At 41.5% G+C, this 15592-nt stretch overlaps 1 protein-coding gene across 2 annotated transcripts in view; it reads left to right on the top strand.

Moving 5' to 3' along the window:
* The window catches only part of CDK8 (cyclin dependent kinase 8), a 449399-nt gene that overhangs the window by 156098 nt on the left and 277709 nt on the right, over positions 1 to 15592 (top strand). For both annotated transcript variants that reach the window (XM_029602572.1, XM_029602570.1), the window contains exon 2: positions 12890 to 12965. In XM_029602572.1, coding sequence (XP_029458432.1) covers positions 12890 to 12965 — 76 coding nt within the window. The remainder of the gene's footprint in view (positions 1 to 12889; positions 12966 to 15592) is intronic.

Below are 15592 nucleotides of genomic sequence, written 5' to 3' on the forward strand. Positions count from 1 at the left end.
CCATCGTGGAAAGATTAAACAATTTCTTTGCTTTGTGTTTACTGAAGAGGATGTTGGGGAGATACCTCTTCCAGAGAAGATTTTCATGGGTAATGATTCAGATGGACTGAACCAAACCACGGTGAACCTAGAAGATGTGGTAGTCCTGATTGACAAATTGAAGAGTAGTAAATCACCTGAACCTGCTGGTATACACCCCAGGGTTCTGAAGGAACTAAAAAATGAAATTTTAGATCCATTAGTAAAAATTTGTAACCTATCAGTAAAATCATCCATTGTACCAGAAGACTGGAGGGTGGCTAATGTAACCCCAATATTTAAAGAGGTCTCTAGGGGCGATCCGGGAAGCTACAGACCAATTAACCTGACTTCAGTGCCAGGAAAAATAGTGGAAAGTGTTCTAAAGATCAAAATCACAGAACATATAGAAAGACATGGTTTAATGGAACAAAGTCAGCATGGCTTTACCCAAGGCAAGTCTTGCCTCACAAATCTGCTTCACTTTTTTGAAGGGGGTTAATAAATATGTAGATATAAGTGAACCAGTGGATGTACTGTATTTGAATTTTCAGAAGACATTTGACAAAGTTCCTCATGAGAGGCTTCTAAGAAAAGTAAAAAGTCATGGGATAGGTGGTGATGTCCTTTCATGGATTACAAACTGGTTAAAAGACAGGAAACAGAGGGTAGGATTAAATGGACAGTTTTCTCAGTGGAGGGGAGTGGGCAGTGGAGTGCCTCAAGGAATCTGTACTAGGACCTGTGCTTTTCAATATATTTATAAATGATCTGGCATGGGATTATGACGAGTGAGGTAATCAAATTTGCAGATGAAACAAAATTATTCAGAGTAGTTAAATCACAAGCTGATTGTGATAAATTGCAGGAGGACCTTGTGAGACTGGAAAATTGAGCATCTAAATGGCAGATGAAATTTAATGTGGATAAGAGCAAGGTGATGCACATAGGGAAAAATAATCCATGCTGTAGTTACACGATGTTAGATTCCATATTAGGAGCTATTGCCCAGGAAAGAGATCTAGGCATCATAGTGGATAATACTTTGAAATTGTCAGCTCAGTGTGCTGTGACAGTCAAAAAAGCAAACAGAATGTTAGGAATTATTAGGAAGGGAATGGTAAATAAAACAGAGGATGTCATAATGTCTCTATATTGCTCTATGTGAGACCGCACCTTGAGTACTGTGTACAATTCTGGTCGTTGCAATGGAGAAAGTACAGAGAAATGCGACCAAAATGATAAAGGGGATGGAACTGCTCCCCTATGAGTAAAACCTAAAGAGTTAGGACTGTTCAGCTTGGAGAAGAGATGGTTGAGGGGGGATATGATAGAGGTCTATAAAATCATGAGAGGTGTAGAGTGGGTAAATGTGAATCAGTTATTTACTCTTTAGGACAATAGAAGACTAGGGGGCACTCCATGAAGTTAGCATGTAGCACGTTTAAAACTAATCGGAGACAATTCTTTTTCGCTCAACGCACAATTAAACTCTGGAATTTGTTGCCAGGGGATGTGGTTATTGCAGTTAGTGTAGCTGGGTTTTAAAAGGTTTGGATAAGTTCTTGAAGGAGAAGTCCATTATCTGCTATTAATCATGTTGACTTAGAAAATAGCCACTGCTATTACTAGCATCAGTAGCATGGGATATACTTAGTTTTTGGATACTTGCCAGTACTTGTAGCCTGGATTGGCCACTGTTGGAACAGGATGCTGGACTTGATGGACCCTTGGTCTGACCCAGTATGGCAATTTCTTATGTTCTCCTCTCCAGCAGCAGTAGCTGCCTGCTAGAGGTCAATAGAGGGAGAGGCATTAACTTAAGTCCTAGCAACATTCAGAGTAAATGCCTGGGACCAGTTTTTTAATATCCTTGAGATCTGTTTCCCTGCATTCTCTAGTGAGGGGAAGGGTTCAGTTCTTCATTCCAAAATTAATCCATATCTCCAGGGAGAGATGGGTCCTGAGAATTGTGGAATATGGTCTCCTACAACCAATAGATATCAGTCTTCAGCTCCAACTCCTCTCAAACTGCTCATCTTCAACTAGAAGTAGCTTCTCTTCTTCAGCAGAAGGTGATCAAGCTTGTACATTCTCAGGAGAGTAGTCAGGGGTTCTATTCCCTGTATTTCTAATCCTCAAGAAGTCAGAGGGATTGAGGCCTATCCTGGATTTATGGAAGCTGAACAGAATATTAGTCTAAGAGAGATTCAAGATGAAATCCGTCCAGATGAATCTTGCCTGCATTCAACCAAGGAATTAGATGTGTGCTCTGGATCTGAAAGACACTTATGCATACATTCCTGTTCACCTCACCCACCAAACGTTTTTCTGATTGCACTGATACTTCCTTTTGGTTTCTTGGTAGCCCCGAGGCTGAATTGGTAGGAAGCCTGTGTATTCCCATACCTTGACAATTGATTGGTGACAGGTCTGTCTCTAGTAGGTGTCCTGGAGACCCTCATGTAATCGTTTAGCTGCTCCCTTCTCTGGGATTCTTAATAAACTTTCAAAATCCAACTTTTTCCCATCTTAAAGGATTCAGTTCATAGGGGCCTGGATAGACTCACGTCAGGAATCTATCTGTCCCCATGGAAAGGGCTACAGTGTTGAAGGGCCTAGTGTGGTCCATTCTACAGCAGGTGCATGCATCAGCAAGGTCAGTCCTGGTTTTTCTCAGCAGTGTATATTATTTCTCTGATTTGTCTGTCCTTGTGAGGTCTTCAGTGGGGTCATTTCTATCGGCCATTATCCCACCAAATCTCCATAACTCCTGTAAAGCGCCCATCCATTTAGTAATAGATGAACCTAGACATTCTAATGGTGAACTTCTTGTTACATGTTCCAGCACATCAAGTGACTTACCAATGCCTCCACTAGGAGTAGGGGCGAGCAGACTGGTGTGGCATGGACTCGAGGAATATGGTTCCTGGCAGAGAACCCTCATCAAATTAACTTTCTAGAGCTATGTGTCATAGGTTGTGCTTTTCATCATCTGCTCTCAGGAAATAGAATCTTTATCCAAGTGAACAACTAGGTGGCCATGTTCTGTGTGAACAAGCAAGGGGGGTACGGGTTCGTATCCATTCTGCAAAGAGGCCCTGTGGATCTAGTCATGGGCCGGTCATTACAACACCCATTTCCAGGTGACTTACCTTCCAGGAATCCAGTACAATAGCAGACCATCTCAGCAGAGTGATGCAGCTGTATGAGTGGTCTTTGGATCAAAATGTGACAAACAACTTGTTCAGTGATCAACCTGTTTGCCTCAGAGGGCAGCAGGCAGGTTGAGAAGTTATGCTTCATGCTTTGGGGTAACTACAATCAGCTTTGATTGCTTTTATGCCAGATTGGAGCATCTGTCTACTCTATGCATAGTCCTCTCATTGCTAGGACTGTCCAGAGGGTCCTTCAGGACAAGGCAAGAGTAATATTCATAGCACTGGCCTGGCATGGCAAGTATGGTATCCATATCTCATGCATCTATCAATTCAGTCTCTTCCATTAGGAATGTTTCTGATTCTTAGCCCTAAGGGGGATGGCAGGTTTCTTAAATACTGGCCATTATGGCATGCAGTAGACTCCTCTTCACCTAGAATGCCTTCAACAAGAAGTTCCTACAGTTTCAAGTGGAAGAAGTTTTTAATGTGGTGCAGGACAAGCCAGCTGGATCCTGAGTCCTGAGGGACTTACTTCAATACCTCGTTTTCCTCTCATCCTCAGGCCTCGGCATCTCTATAGTCAAGATTCATCACAGCACATCACCAGCAGGTGGAAGGGGCTCTAATCTCTCGTCACTCATTAATAACAAAGTTAATGAAAGATCTCTGACATTCTAAATCTCCAGTCAGTAAATCTCCAGTGTCTTGGGATCTCAGTGTAGTACTTCCCTTCAAACTTCTTGAATCTGTGAATTTGAAATGTTGTTTCTTGTTATCACATCGGCATGAAGAATAAGCAAAAGACAGGCTCTGGTTTCATATTCATCATACTTGAAATTTTTTCACAATAAGCTGGCTCTGCAAACTCACCCCAAGTTCCTTCTGAAAGTGGTATCTGTGTTCCACTTTAACTCAAGCAATTTTGCTGCCAACCTTCTTTTCAAGACCACATATGCACAAAAGGAGTATGGGGATCTTCACTACTTAGATTACAAGAGGATCATTGCATATTATCTGAAGAGGACTGATCCTCACATCCATTGAAGACATTTGGAAAGCTACTATTTGGTTGTCAGTTCATATCTTTACATCACGCTATTGTCTAGACAAAGTGTCCCAGAGAGTCAGTAATTTTGTACAAGCAGTTGTGTGCAGCCTGTTCATTCAGTAGTCTTGGTGAGGCTGGGTTGTATTTAAATAATTGCTCCACAATGCAACTCTGTTTGGGACTCTCCATTAGTTATCGCTAATTCATGCCTGCTTGTCAGTGGGAAAGCAAGTTTGTTTAGCTGGAAACAGAAAGGGTTCTCCAAAGACATTTGGAGGAAACAACCATACTAAATACCTGCCCTCCTCCCTGGAGAGTCAACTATGTTGCTAAAGCTTAAGCTCTGGATGCAAATACGAGACTCACAAGGCAGCATGTGTGCATGGCAACTCCTGTGTATGCTCAGCAAGAGTTTTATTGAGCCCTGAAAGCTGGATCTGTGTTGGTGCCATCAAATGTTGTCAAACTTAGATTGTAAGCCTTCTGGGAATAGGGAAGTACCTACAGTATCTAAAAGTAATCCACTTTGAAGTGCTGAAAGGTGGAATATAAATCTAAATAAATAAATAACAATGCATTATGGATTGATTTATCCTGCTGTTTATGGAGAACCCTGTTTACAAGCCAGCAAACTTGCTTGTTTTGCTTCTCCTTACAGCAGCTTTCTCTCTCAGTAGCTCAAGTAGTTCTGACACACTCACCTTTTAAAATGTTTTTAATTAGCAATGTTTTTCCAGTGGCCATAGTCAAGAAAGACTTTTGTCCTGCCTTCATTCCGAGAGCCCTACCCCTAGGGACCCAACATAGCACAATGGAATAATTTAGGAAAATCTGACTATTATGTATCTACTCCTTTAGGCAGTTTCAAACTATTACCTAGTTGGCTCCCTGCTATCCCATGTATGTTAGTACAGGGATTACTGGTCTTGGCACCAGAGACATATAACAAAAGATTATTGTTAAGGGACTTCTGTCCAGGAGGACTTCAGTCATGGAGACGGAATTTTTGATCACCTTTTGGCTATAAGATTTTAATTGTTCATAGTCCTATTTCTAAAACCAGATGGCAAATAAACAGGGAACACTTCCCACTTCTGATCCATAGAACTGACGTCTAGTTGCTTGTTTATATCTCCAGACTACAGAGCTGATATTGACAATGTTTCCAGTATATGCTGTGCACCTTTCTGTCTCTAACCTTTAAATTGTAAACCTCTAGGAGAACAGGTTCCTAATTAAGAGTGTTAAAACTTTACCTTCAGCTTGTGGAAATCCTGCAAAACGTCAGGGTATGAATACCTGTATTGTGGGAAGGAAAATTGATTTTGTAGCTCTACAGTATATAGTCACAGTGCAGAAAAGGAAGACGTTTCTAGCAGGGCAAAAACAACTAAGACATATGATGGCAAAGTTGGATTGCTCTATCTAACAAGGATAAAAATCACTATGAATGATAGGACCAAAACATTTTGAGGAATCTGAGGAACTACAAAATTATGTTGATTCTATATTAGTAAACAGAATGAAGTCTCAATAATTTACATTTGCAGAAGGAGACAATAAATGTGAAAACTGAGTGAGATGGTGAAAACTGAGAGAGATGGTGAAAAATACTGGTGTTCAGCTTAAGAGACTGACTGCTGACCTTTTATTTGCAGTTATATTATAGTGAGTACCTAAGAGATTCAGGAAGAGTTACTGTGAGTTGGTTCATGTATGGTTTGAGAGTTTCTGGTCTGCTGGCAGATTATAATGTGCAGTTTGTGTGACTGTTTATCATATAAATAAAACAGAATCTTATAGTACTTCTATGTAGTGTGAAAAATATTCCAGAGATTTCCTGTGAGCTGTAATGGGCATGCCAAGAACACATTGTAGTAATCCAAGTCTATATAGAAATCTTGCAGATATGTGCTGATGCATCTTTTAATTTTTAATGTGAACCAATACGTTTTGCCAACAACGGATGGCTTTAATAGATAATGTGGAGTTGAAGATATGAGAACACATGAAATAATGGAGAAGATTATAGAGTATATTTTATTTTTGTTTTATTTGGAGTGTGAAAAAAATGTGTACAGACTTAAAAACAAGAAAAGGAATGAGTCAACCATTATGGGTGGTCAGTGTTTTTACATTTACAGAAAAAAGTCAGTTGGCTAATTCTGGTGAGATTTCATGAACCTGTGTTGAGGATTAAGAACTATTTGAATGTAACTGTAAAAGAGCTATGCCAATTGTAGCTATAATAAAATGATAACTCAAAAAGTCTATAAATGGTAGACCACAGGTGGCAAACTCTGGTCCTCGAGGGCCACAAACAGGCCAGGATTTCAGGATATCCACAATGAATATACATGAGATAGATCTGCATGCTCTGCCTCCAATGTATGCAAAACTATCTCATGCATATTCCTTGTAGTTATCCTGAAAACCAGGCCTGTATGTGGCCCTCTGACTGGAGTTTGCCACCCATGTGATAGACTATAAAAACTCTTCACTAAGGTAAAATTTCATGCAGTAAAATTTGCATGAAAACTTTTTTTGCATGGTTGAGTTAAATATTTAGAGTGCATGCCAAAATGCCACTTAATGACCTACGTGCTGAATTTTAGCTCATTCCTAAAAAAAAAAAAAAAGGTGATTACACACTGTTAGTGTGCATGCTAATTGAATAAGTTTTGTGAACCATGCATATGATAGATCACAAAATCCCTTGTACTAACTGGCTAAAAGTGATACAATACTTAGCTTAGGGCATTTTATCTTCCATATCAAGACCCACCTCTCCTAGTACTCTCCCCATCCCTAACATGACCACCCAACTCCACATCAAATGACTCTCGCCCCAACATCAAGGCCATGCATCACCTTTCTGCCTAATACCAGTGAAGATTGGGAACTTCTAAAATAGTAAGAGATTGATTCCAGAGATGAAGGGGTGTGTGTGTGTGTGTGAAAGGGGGGAGGGGGTGGTCACTGAGTTTGGAACTTCATGGATGGTGGGCAGTTGGGCTTGATGTAGGGGGTAGGGCTTAAGAACGAAAGATATGCCATACTGGGTCAGACTAAGGGTCCATCAAGCCCAGCATCCTGTTTCCAACAGTGGCCAACACAAGTCACAAGTACCCAAACATTAAATAGATCTCAAGATATAATTCCTTATTGACTAATAGCTGTTTATGGATTTTTCCTCTAGGGACTTATCCAAACCTTTTTGAAATCCAGTTTAAAAAAGGTTCCAACCTTCAAGGGATTTGGGGGACAATCTTGGTAGGGGTGTGTGAAATCTTTTGTGTAAACCAGCCCTTTCACCTTGGGCTGGTTAGCACAAGGGATTACAACACGTACTATGGATGCTAAATATTTAACACCTGCTCCCATATTCCCCTTTCTTCCCATGTCAACTTCACAGCTTTGTAAGAATCTACATAGCTACGAATTCTAAGGTGGTAGTTGTCTGAACAGCCAGCTTCCTAGCTCCCTGTGACTTTTCTGGATGGTAACCTGCCACACTAACTAGGTCAGTCTCTGGGAATCACAGCTTTATTTACATCATTGCAAATTTAACTGTCGATATCATCATATCATATTTCTGTATATAGTTTGGCCAGTTGATTACTATTAGTTCTATGCAGCCTGCCAGTCAAACCTAACTGTGACCAACCTGCCAAGTGTATTCAGCCAATCCACTAATTCTGTAACCTCTTAGTCCAACCAATCTATTGTCCTTATTTTTCAAGGACAAACAGGATACATTGTCTTTACACATGGGTTGATGTCATCTAATGACACCCAGGTTGGAGAGAGAATCAACAGCTCTGAAAGCTCTTTACCGTGCTCTATTAATTATATACAGGAATTGTTGCATTGAGGTATCTATGTGGAGGTCTTTGTTTTCCACAGAGCCAAGTGGTCTGTTTTCCCTCCTTTGAAAGGATATTTTCCCAAATCATGTTTTTCTGGCATCTTGGTTCAGGTCCTTTCTTCCCAGGAAATACTTTCCAGGTAATAGTCCTTCAGATAGTTTTTGGTTTTTTTTTCATTTTAATAGGTTTTTCACTTTAATTGTTATGTCAGCTCCTCTGTATAGCTTAGTGCATCAAGAGCCTTTCTTAGTGTCCAGTGAGATGAATCCAGAACATGTGGGCTATGCACCTCTACCAGCAGATGGAGACAGAGCAAACTGATATCACAGTATATACACCCCTGCAGTGACATCAGCCGGCAAGTATTCTCTGTCTCCAGCAGATGGTGGACGTGCATCTCCCTACTGGGGATTGCTTCGATTTGAAAAAAAGGAGAAATAAGGAAAATAAATTTGCCCCGCTCTCCTGTAGTGATACCAAACAGTCCTTCTCCCAATTGAGAATTCCTGAGGTGATGTCTATTGTGCCTTGGTCCGATAGCTGGATTTTCAGCTGGCGTGGACTTAGCTGTTTTAAGCAACTGAAAAGCAGCAGGTGCAGAAAGCCGAGCAACATTGGTGATGGCATATACCTCTCCCTCCACAGCCAAAGACCATCTCTGTACTCAGTCAAGTAGAGATAAGCTTAGGTAAGTTTTAAAAAATAAATAAATACAAATAAATACAGAGATTGAGAAGTAGTGTGTTTTGATGTAGGGCTTCCTCTGGTCTCCATGCTCAGCGCGCTGTTCCGATGTTGGTCCCACTCCATGGGAGGTCGCGAGATGTGGGCAGCCTGGTGGGTTGAGCAGCCTCTGTAGGCTATGTCCTGCTCTGAGGCTTTTTGCATGCTTTCTATAGGCTACCCTCTACAGGTTTGTCAGTTCACTGTGTGCGTCTAGTTGTGCGTCCAATTTTTGGATGCTTAGTCGGGCTTCGTTTTGTGCGTCCAAGCTAAGCAGTGCCTTTAATGGCTGCATACTTTCCTGTGCACACAAGTTGAGCATGGCTGTGCACTTAAATGTTTTGCGGCGCCTATCCTAGGGACACCTAAGTTTTAGACGCCTAGGTATTGGGACATCTAAATGTTGGATGCCTTAAAAAAAAAAAAAAAAAAAAAATTCAGCTAGAGGGCACACCTTCGGTCGCTGCTCAATGCACTGACAGCCTAATGGTGCCTATACCTAAGAAACCTAAGCGCTTTTCTCTTTGCGCTACTTGCATTATTTGGTCATCTGTGCCTGGAGTGCCCACTAACTCGTGCCAGAGCTGTTTGGAGGCTCAGGGAGAATTGTCTTCCTCTGGTTTCACTAAGCCTGGTTCTTCATATGGATACTTCTACATTTTCATGGGTAGAATTATTCCAGGGATTGCAATCCCTTCTTCAGATGCAGTTCTTGGTCCTGTCCACGCTCCCAGGGCAGAGTCTCAGGCAGTAACCTTGCCTGGACCTACCATTAAGTTCCAGGATACACCTAGATCAGCAGCGGGATTGCCCGATAGAGAACCGGATGGCATGGATGATGAGGCCGATCCTGACTCTCTGGAGGATGGTGAAATTCCTCCAGGATTAAAACCATATAGGACTATTCTACAGTTCTTTCATAGAGATGGACTGCCAACTCTGATTTCCCAGACCTTGAAAATGCTCAGGGTTACTGGGGCAGATTCTGTGTCTGAGCCAAATTAAAATTCCACTTTGGTTTTCTTTCATAAAGCCTCATGTTTTTTCCCTGTGATGGAGGCCATTCAAGAATTGATTGATATTGAGTGGGGCGCCCCAGAGGCTAATTTCAAAGGGGGTTGGATTTTGGAAGGCCTGTACCCTCTGTATCCAGTGGTAAGAGTGCATTTATGTTTTCCAAGGTAGATGCACTTGTGTGTGCAAACTGACCTCTTCACTTTTCCACATTTTGTTACATTACAGCCTTATTCTAAAATGGACTATATGCATTTTTCCCCTCCTCAATCTACTATACACAATACCCCATGACAAAGCAAAATCAGGTTTGTAGAAATGTGTGCAAATTTATAAAAAAAAAAAAAAAAAAAAACACCAAAAACCCTGAATAACACAGTTACATAAGTATCCAGACCTTTTACTCAGTACTTTGTTGAGGCACCTTATGCAGCGATTACAGTCTTCTTGGGTATGACATTACAATCTTGCACATGTTGATTTGGGGATTTTCTCCCATTTTTCTCTGCAGATCCTCTTAAGTTTTGTAAGATTGGAATCAGAATGTCAATGCACAACTATTTTCAGGTCTCTCCAGAGATATTCGATCGGGTTCAAGTCCTAGCTATGGTTGGACCACTCAAGGATATTCACAGACTTGTGCCCTAGCCACTCCTGCATTGTCTTGGCTGTGCGCTTAAGATCGCTGTCCTGTTGAAAGGTGAATCATCGCCAAAGTGTGAAGTCCAGAGCACTCTGGAGCAAGTTTCATCAAGGATCTCTCTGTAGTTTGCTCCATTCAACTTTCCCTCATTCAAGACTCATCTCCCATTTTCTGCAGCTGAAAAACATCCCCACAGTTTGATGTTGCCACCACCATGTTTCACTGTAGGGATGGTATTTGAATGGTGCCTGTTTTTTTTCCAGACATGACAGTTTGCATTCAAGCCAAAGAGTTCATCTTGCTTTCATCAGACCAGAGAATCTTTTTTTTCTCATGCTCTGAGAGTCCTGTAAGTGCCTTTTAGTAAACTCCAAGTGGGGTGTCATGTGTCTTTTACTGAGCAGTGGCTTCCGTCTGGCCACTGTACCATAAAGGCCTGATTGATGGAGTGCTAGAGATGATTGTCCTTTTGGAAATCTCTCCCATATTCACAGTGGAACTCTGAAACTCTGTCAGATTGACCATCGGTTTCTTGGTCACCTCCTTGACCAAGGCCCTTTTTCCCTGATTGCTCAGTTTGGGCAGGCGGCCAGCTCTAGGAAGAATCCTGGTGGTTCTGAACTTCTTCCATTTAAGAATGATGGAAGCCATTGTGTTCTTCTGGACCTTCAATGTTGGACCTTCAGTGTGCCCTTCCCCAGATCTGTGCCTCATCACAATTCTATCCTAGATGTCTACAGACAGTTTCTTTGACTTCAAAGCTTATGTTATTGTTCTGACATGCACGGTCAACTGTGAGGCCTTATATAGACAATCATGTCCAATCAATTGAATTTACCACAGGTGGCTACCCAATCAAGTAGAGAAACATCTCAAGGATGATCAATGGAAACAAGATGCACCTGAGCTCAACCTTGAGTGTCAAGGCAAAAGGTCTGATTACTTACATAAATGTGATAATTCTTTTTTTTTTTTAATTAATTTGCACAAATTTCTACAAACCTGATTTCACTTTGACATGGGTTATTGTGTGTAGATTGAGGAGGGAAAAATGCATATTATCCATTTTAGAATAAGTCTGTAACATAACAAAATGTCGAAAAAGTGCAGGGGTCTGAATACTTTCAGATGCACTGTATGTAAAGTGCCCTACTTGGAAATCTCTCACATAGCTGGAACTGTCTGCAAGATATGCATTCCACATGTTGATCGAGTTGGTGCAGCACCTTGGTAGTGTTGAAGTAATGTCTGAAAAAGCCCAGGGACCTTGGAGGTTGGCTTCCTGGTTAACAGCCAATCTGGTATTGGTGGACATTTGAATGTTTATGGGAGCTTATGATTACACATGGGAAGGGTGCTAAGTTTGAACTAAATAGGGAATCTTCAGTGTTCATCTATGTAAGCGGGGTGAAGTACAAAGGAGAAAGATGAAAACTGTCTTAGATGAGGAATGATCTACGGTTGGTCACAGTTTGACTGGCAGCTGAGTTATATCTTTGGCCATGTTGCAAAGAATAACCAGGGCAGCTGGATCCTTCTGCCATCATCTACTATAGTATTATATTACTATAGTCTTAATGAAGGTGCTAGAATTTGAAACCTCATCTGCCTATGATGTGTATGTATTGCACATATTTGTTAGCTGTTTCTACAAGTTGGGTCAACTGCTTATAGTTTGTAGCATTCCTCTGTTTGACTTTTGACTATGGATCAAATATGAAAAACAGTGCTTGAATATGGTCTTTATCAACATCAATTATTACTTGAAAATTATACAGGTTGACCTTGTTTAAAATTGTGGCTATTGCATGGGTGTACCACATTGAAAATGGACCTCTAATCTCACAGAGTCAACTTAGTTCATTCCAGTGGCAAAACAGAACTGTGTGCAAGAAACACATGGAATATAGAGAATATGCAAAAAGTATTTTTGAAAAATTAGGGCCTAAAACATTGGGCTCTCCTTCCCCTATAATTTTAAAGAAAATAAAAAGGTGGGGGGCTACTTAAATAAGATCACAAGTCAGTTTGAACTATCAGATATTCAAGTGATTTTATTAAAATGTGCAAATAAAGCACCTTGAGTAGTACACAGTTAAAGGCTTTAAATATTAAAAATATAAGCTGTAATACTTGATTTGTTTACATTTCTGTTTGCTAGATTTTATTTATCAATTATCTGGTTTTGTCAGTCAGTCTTATACCTATACTGAGGGTAGAAAAAAAACCTTAATTTGTGAGTTCAGGTAGATAAAATCTCTCTTCAGTGCAGCAACAATTTTGAACCATATTTGAACATCTTTTCTATTCTGTGTATCTTGCCAGTGCTCATAAAGATTTCAATTTTATGTTCTATGTATTTTTTTAAAGTGCTTTATACATATATATACACATATATATATTTTTTATGCAGGAAAGATGATAAAGACTATGCTTTAAAACAAATAGAAGGTACTGGAATTTCGATGTCTGCGTGCAGAGAAATAGCAGTAAGTAAAACCCTTTTGATTAAATTAATGCATGGGATATATTTATATGTGTGTTTAAAAATAAATATAAATATATTTATTTATATGTGTGTGCACATTAGAGATGTACATTCGATTTTTGCCAAATTAGACAATTTCAACGAAATTGTCTAATTTGGCATGGTTTGGGGGCAACGAACCCCGAAAATAATTTTTCTGAAATTTCAGAAAAATTCGTATTTCGGGTTAGTGCACATTAACTCGAAAATCAGGGACCTACGAAAAAAAAATGCCGAACCGCGGCAAAAACAAAGTTTCCCGCAGTTCCCCGAAAACGAAGCCCGAATCGAACCTACAAAACAATGCACATCTCTACTTGCACATATGTTCATCTGGTCTTCATTATGCTCTCAAACTCCTCCTACTGGTGAACTGCTATAAATCCAGTGACAGGCTGCATAGTTTTTTACAAAGACTAAGAAATGATTTAAACTGTTCTGCAAAATTATAGGTATTTCCTTACTTTTCCTTCCTTTCTATCTTATATATTTGAGTAATTAAATTGTGTTTTACAATAGTACAACTTATATAAGGTTCTGCTTCTATTTTGAATTTGTGCAATCCTTTAGTAGAACCTGTTTGCCTCTTTTTTAAAATATAATTTAAATCATATTAGCTGAAACCCATTGAATTCCCTGGAGGCTGTTATTCACTGTCATCCTCCCCAATACAACCTCAGCAGTTCTTTCCCTTCTCTTCAGCCTCTCTTTAGCACACTTTGATACCCCCTCTCCAGCTCCACCCCAGCACATTCTCTCCTCTGCTTCCCCACTTATCGGCCCAGCCCCAGCACACTCTGACCTCCTTTCTTCCACGCTTAACCACAGAATACTCCGACCTCTTCCAAGCTTGATCCCAGCACTGACCCTCTCCCTAAGTCAACACCGGCATACTCTGACCTCCCCAATCTGACCCTAGCATACTGTGACATATCATCCTCAGCTTGACCGTAGCAGATTCGGAACCACCACCCCCTCCCAGCTCAACCCCAGCACACTCAGACCCTTGCCTGACCCCAGCACTTAATTCCCTTGTCACTGGCTCAGCCCCAGAACACACTGCCCTCCCAGCACTCTCTAACCCCATCCCATCTCCCAGATCAACCCCAGCAGACTCTGATCTGCCTACCCCCAAATCGGCCCCAACACAGTGCACCCCTCCCTCTTGTCAACTTCAGCATACTCTGTCGCCCCCTCCTTGGTCAACCCCCACACACTGAACCCCCCTCAGTGTAACCACAGCACAATTTGTCCTTCTCCCCATTTTGACCAGCAAACTCTGACACCCTGCCCTATCCTGACCCCAGCACACCCTATACCCCCCCCCCCCCCCCCCCCCCCCCCCCCCCGGTTGACATAGCTGCAGCACATACTGTGCCTTCCCTCCACACTCTGATCACAGCACTCCCTTCTCTCCTTACCACCCTGGTTCCAGCACATTCCCAACTACCCTGCGGTCAAAAGGTTTGTTGTGGATAAGTGGAGCAGCATGAATGTTGTTAGACTTGCTGGGCAGATGGGGGTAAGCAGAGAGTTTTGGCGGGTGTATGCAGGATCTATGTGCATGAATGACTGGGGATGTGCAAGTGGATGTGTGTGTGGAGGTGTGACAAGCATGGGTGAGTGGGAGGGTGTACAGTGTTTGTGGCAAGCTATAGTGTTGGTAGGCGTTGTGTGGCTGGGTAGTTCTGAGTGGGTATAACAATGTGGGCATGTATGGCTGAAGGGTAATCAAAGGTATGTGTGAAGTGCTGGGGACAGTGTGAAGGGGCTGAAGGATTTGATGTGGATCAGTGGGGCAAGATGGAGATTCTGAGAGGGAGTAGTAGTTCTGGGCAAATAAATGGGGTGGGTTATATAGGGTACATGTGTGTGATGAGGGTGGAAGGTGTGTTATGGAGGATTATATGTGTGTGTATTAGCAACTGTGGTTATTTAACTGGATTTGCATGGCTGTTAGAAGTAAAGCTTGGAGGGTACATGTTTGTGGGGGGTAGGGAAACTCAACCAAGCTTTTTCACTGGCTTCTCTTCTGCCATCTTCTTTCTGCTTGTTCCGTACATGCACATGCTGGAAATTCAACTGGTGTGCACTGTGTCACTAGAGGCTACACCCATGATGGTTATGTGTTTGAGCCGGATCTGGCAGCTGCTGAAGTGTGCTGGAGCACATATATACACGCCCCTAGCTGCATTGTAGCCAAGACATAGCGCTGTTCCTGGGTGTCTCGGGAACTGATGGAGTGTGCATGCATGCTGATGAATGCATTACTCCATCAGCCATCCATTAGACTGTGGCCTTCACCTCCTGTTGGGGACTGGTAAAGTGCGCACCACTCTGCTAAAACCATCTGCTATAACTGGATCTGTGAGGGAATGGAGGGGTGCACTAATATGCTGGCATGCACATATGCACACCTCCAGTCCGCAATAGCAGAGAGTTCAAACCTAAGGGGTCTGTGTTCTTTTTAAGCCATGTTAAAATCAGCCAGCTTAATGCCTGATGTACTAAGGGCGTAACATATCAAAAGCATTGATGATGATATGCGGCTGATGGATAAATGAGAGACTTTCTTTCTGATTTTATTAT

This window comes from Rhinatrema bivittatum, chromosome 5, assembly GCF_901001135.1.
Source record: "Rhinatrema bivittatum chromosome 5, aRhiBiv1.1, whole genome shotgun sequence".
Classification (NCBI taxonomy): Eukaryota; Metazoa; Chordata; class Amphibia; order Gymnophiona; family Rhinatrematidae; genus Rhinatrema; species Rhinatrema bivittatum.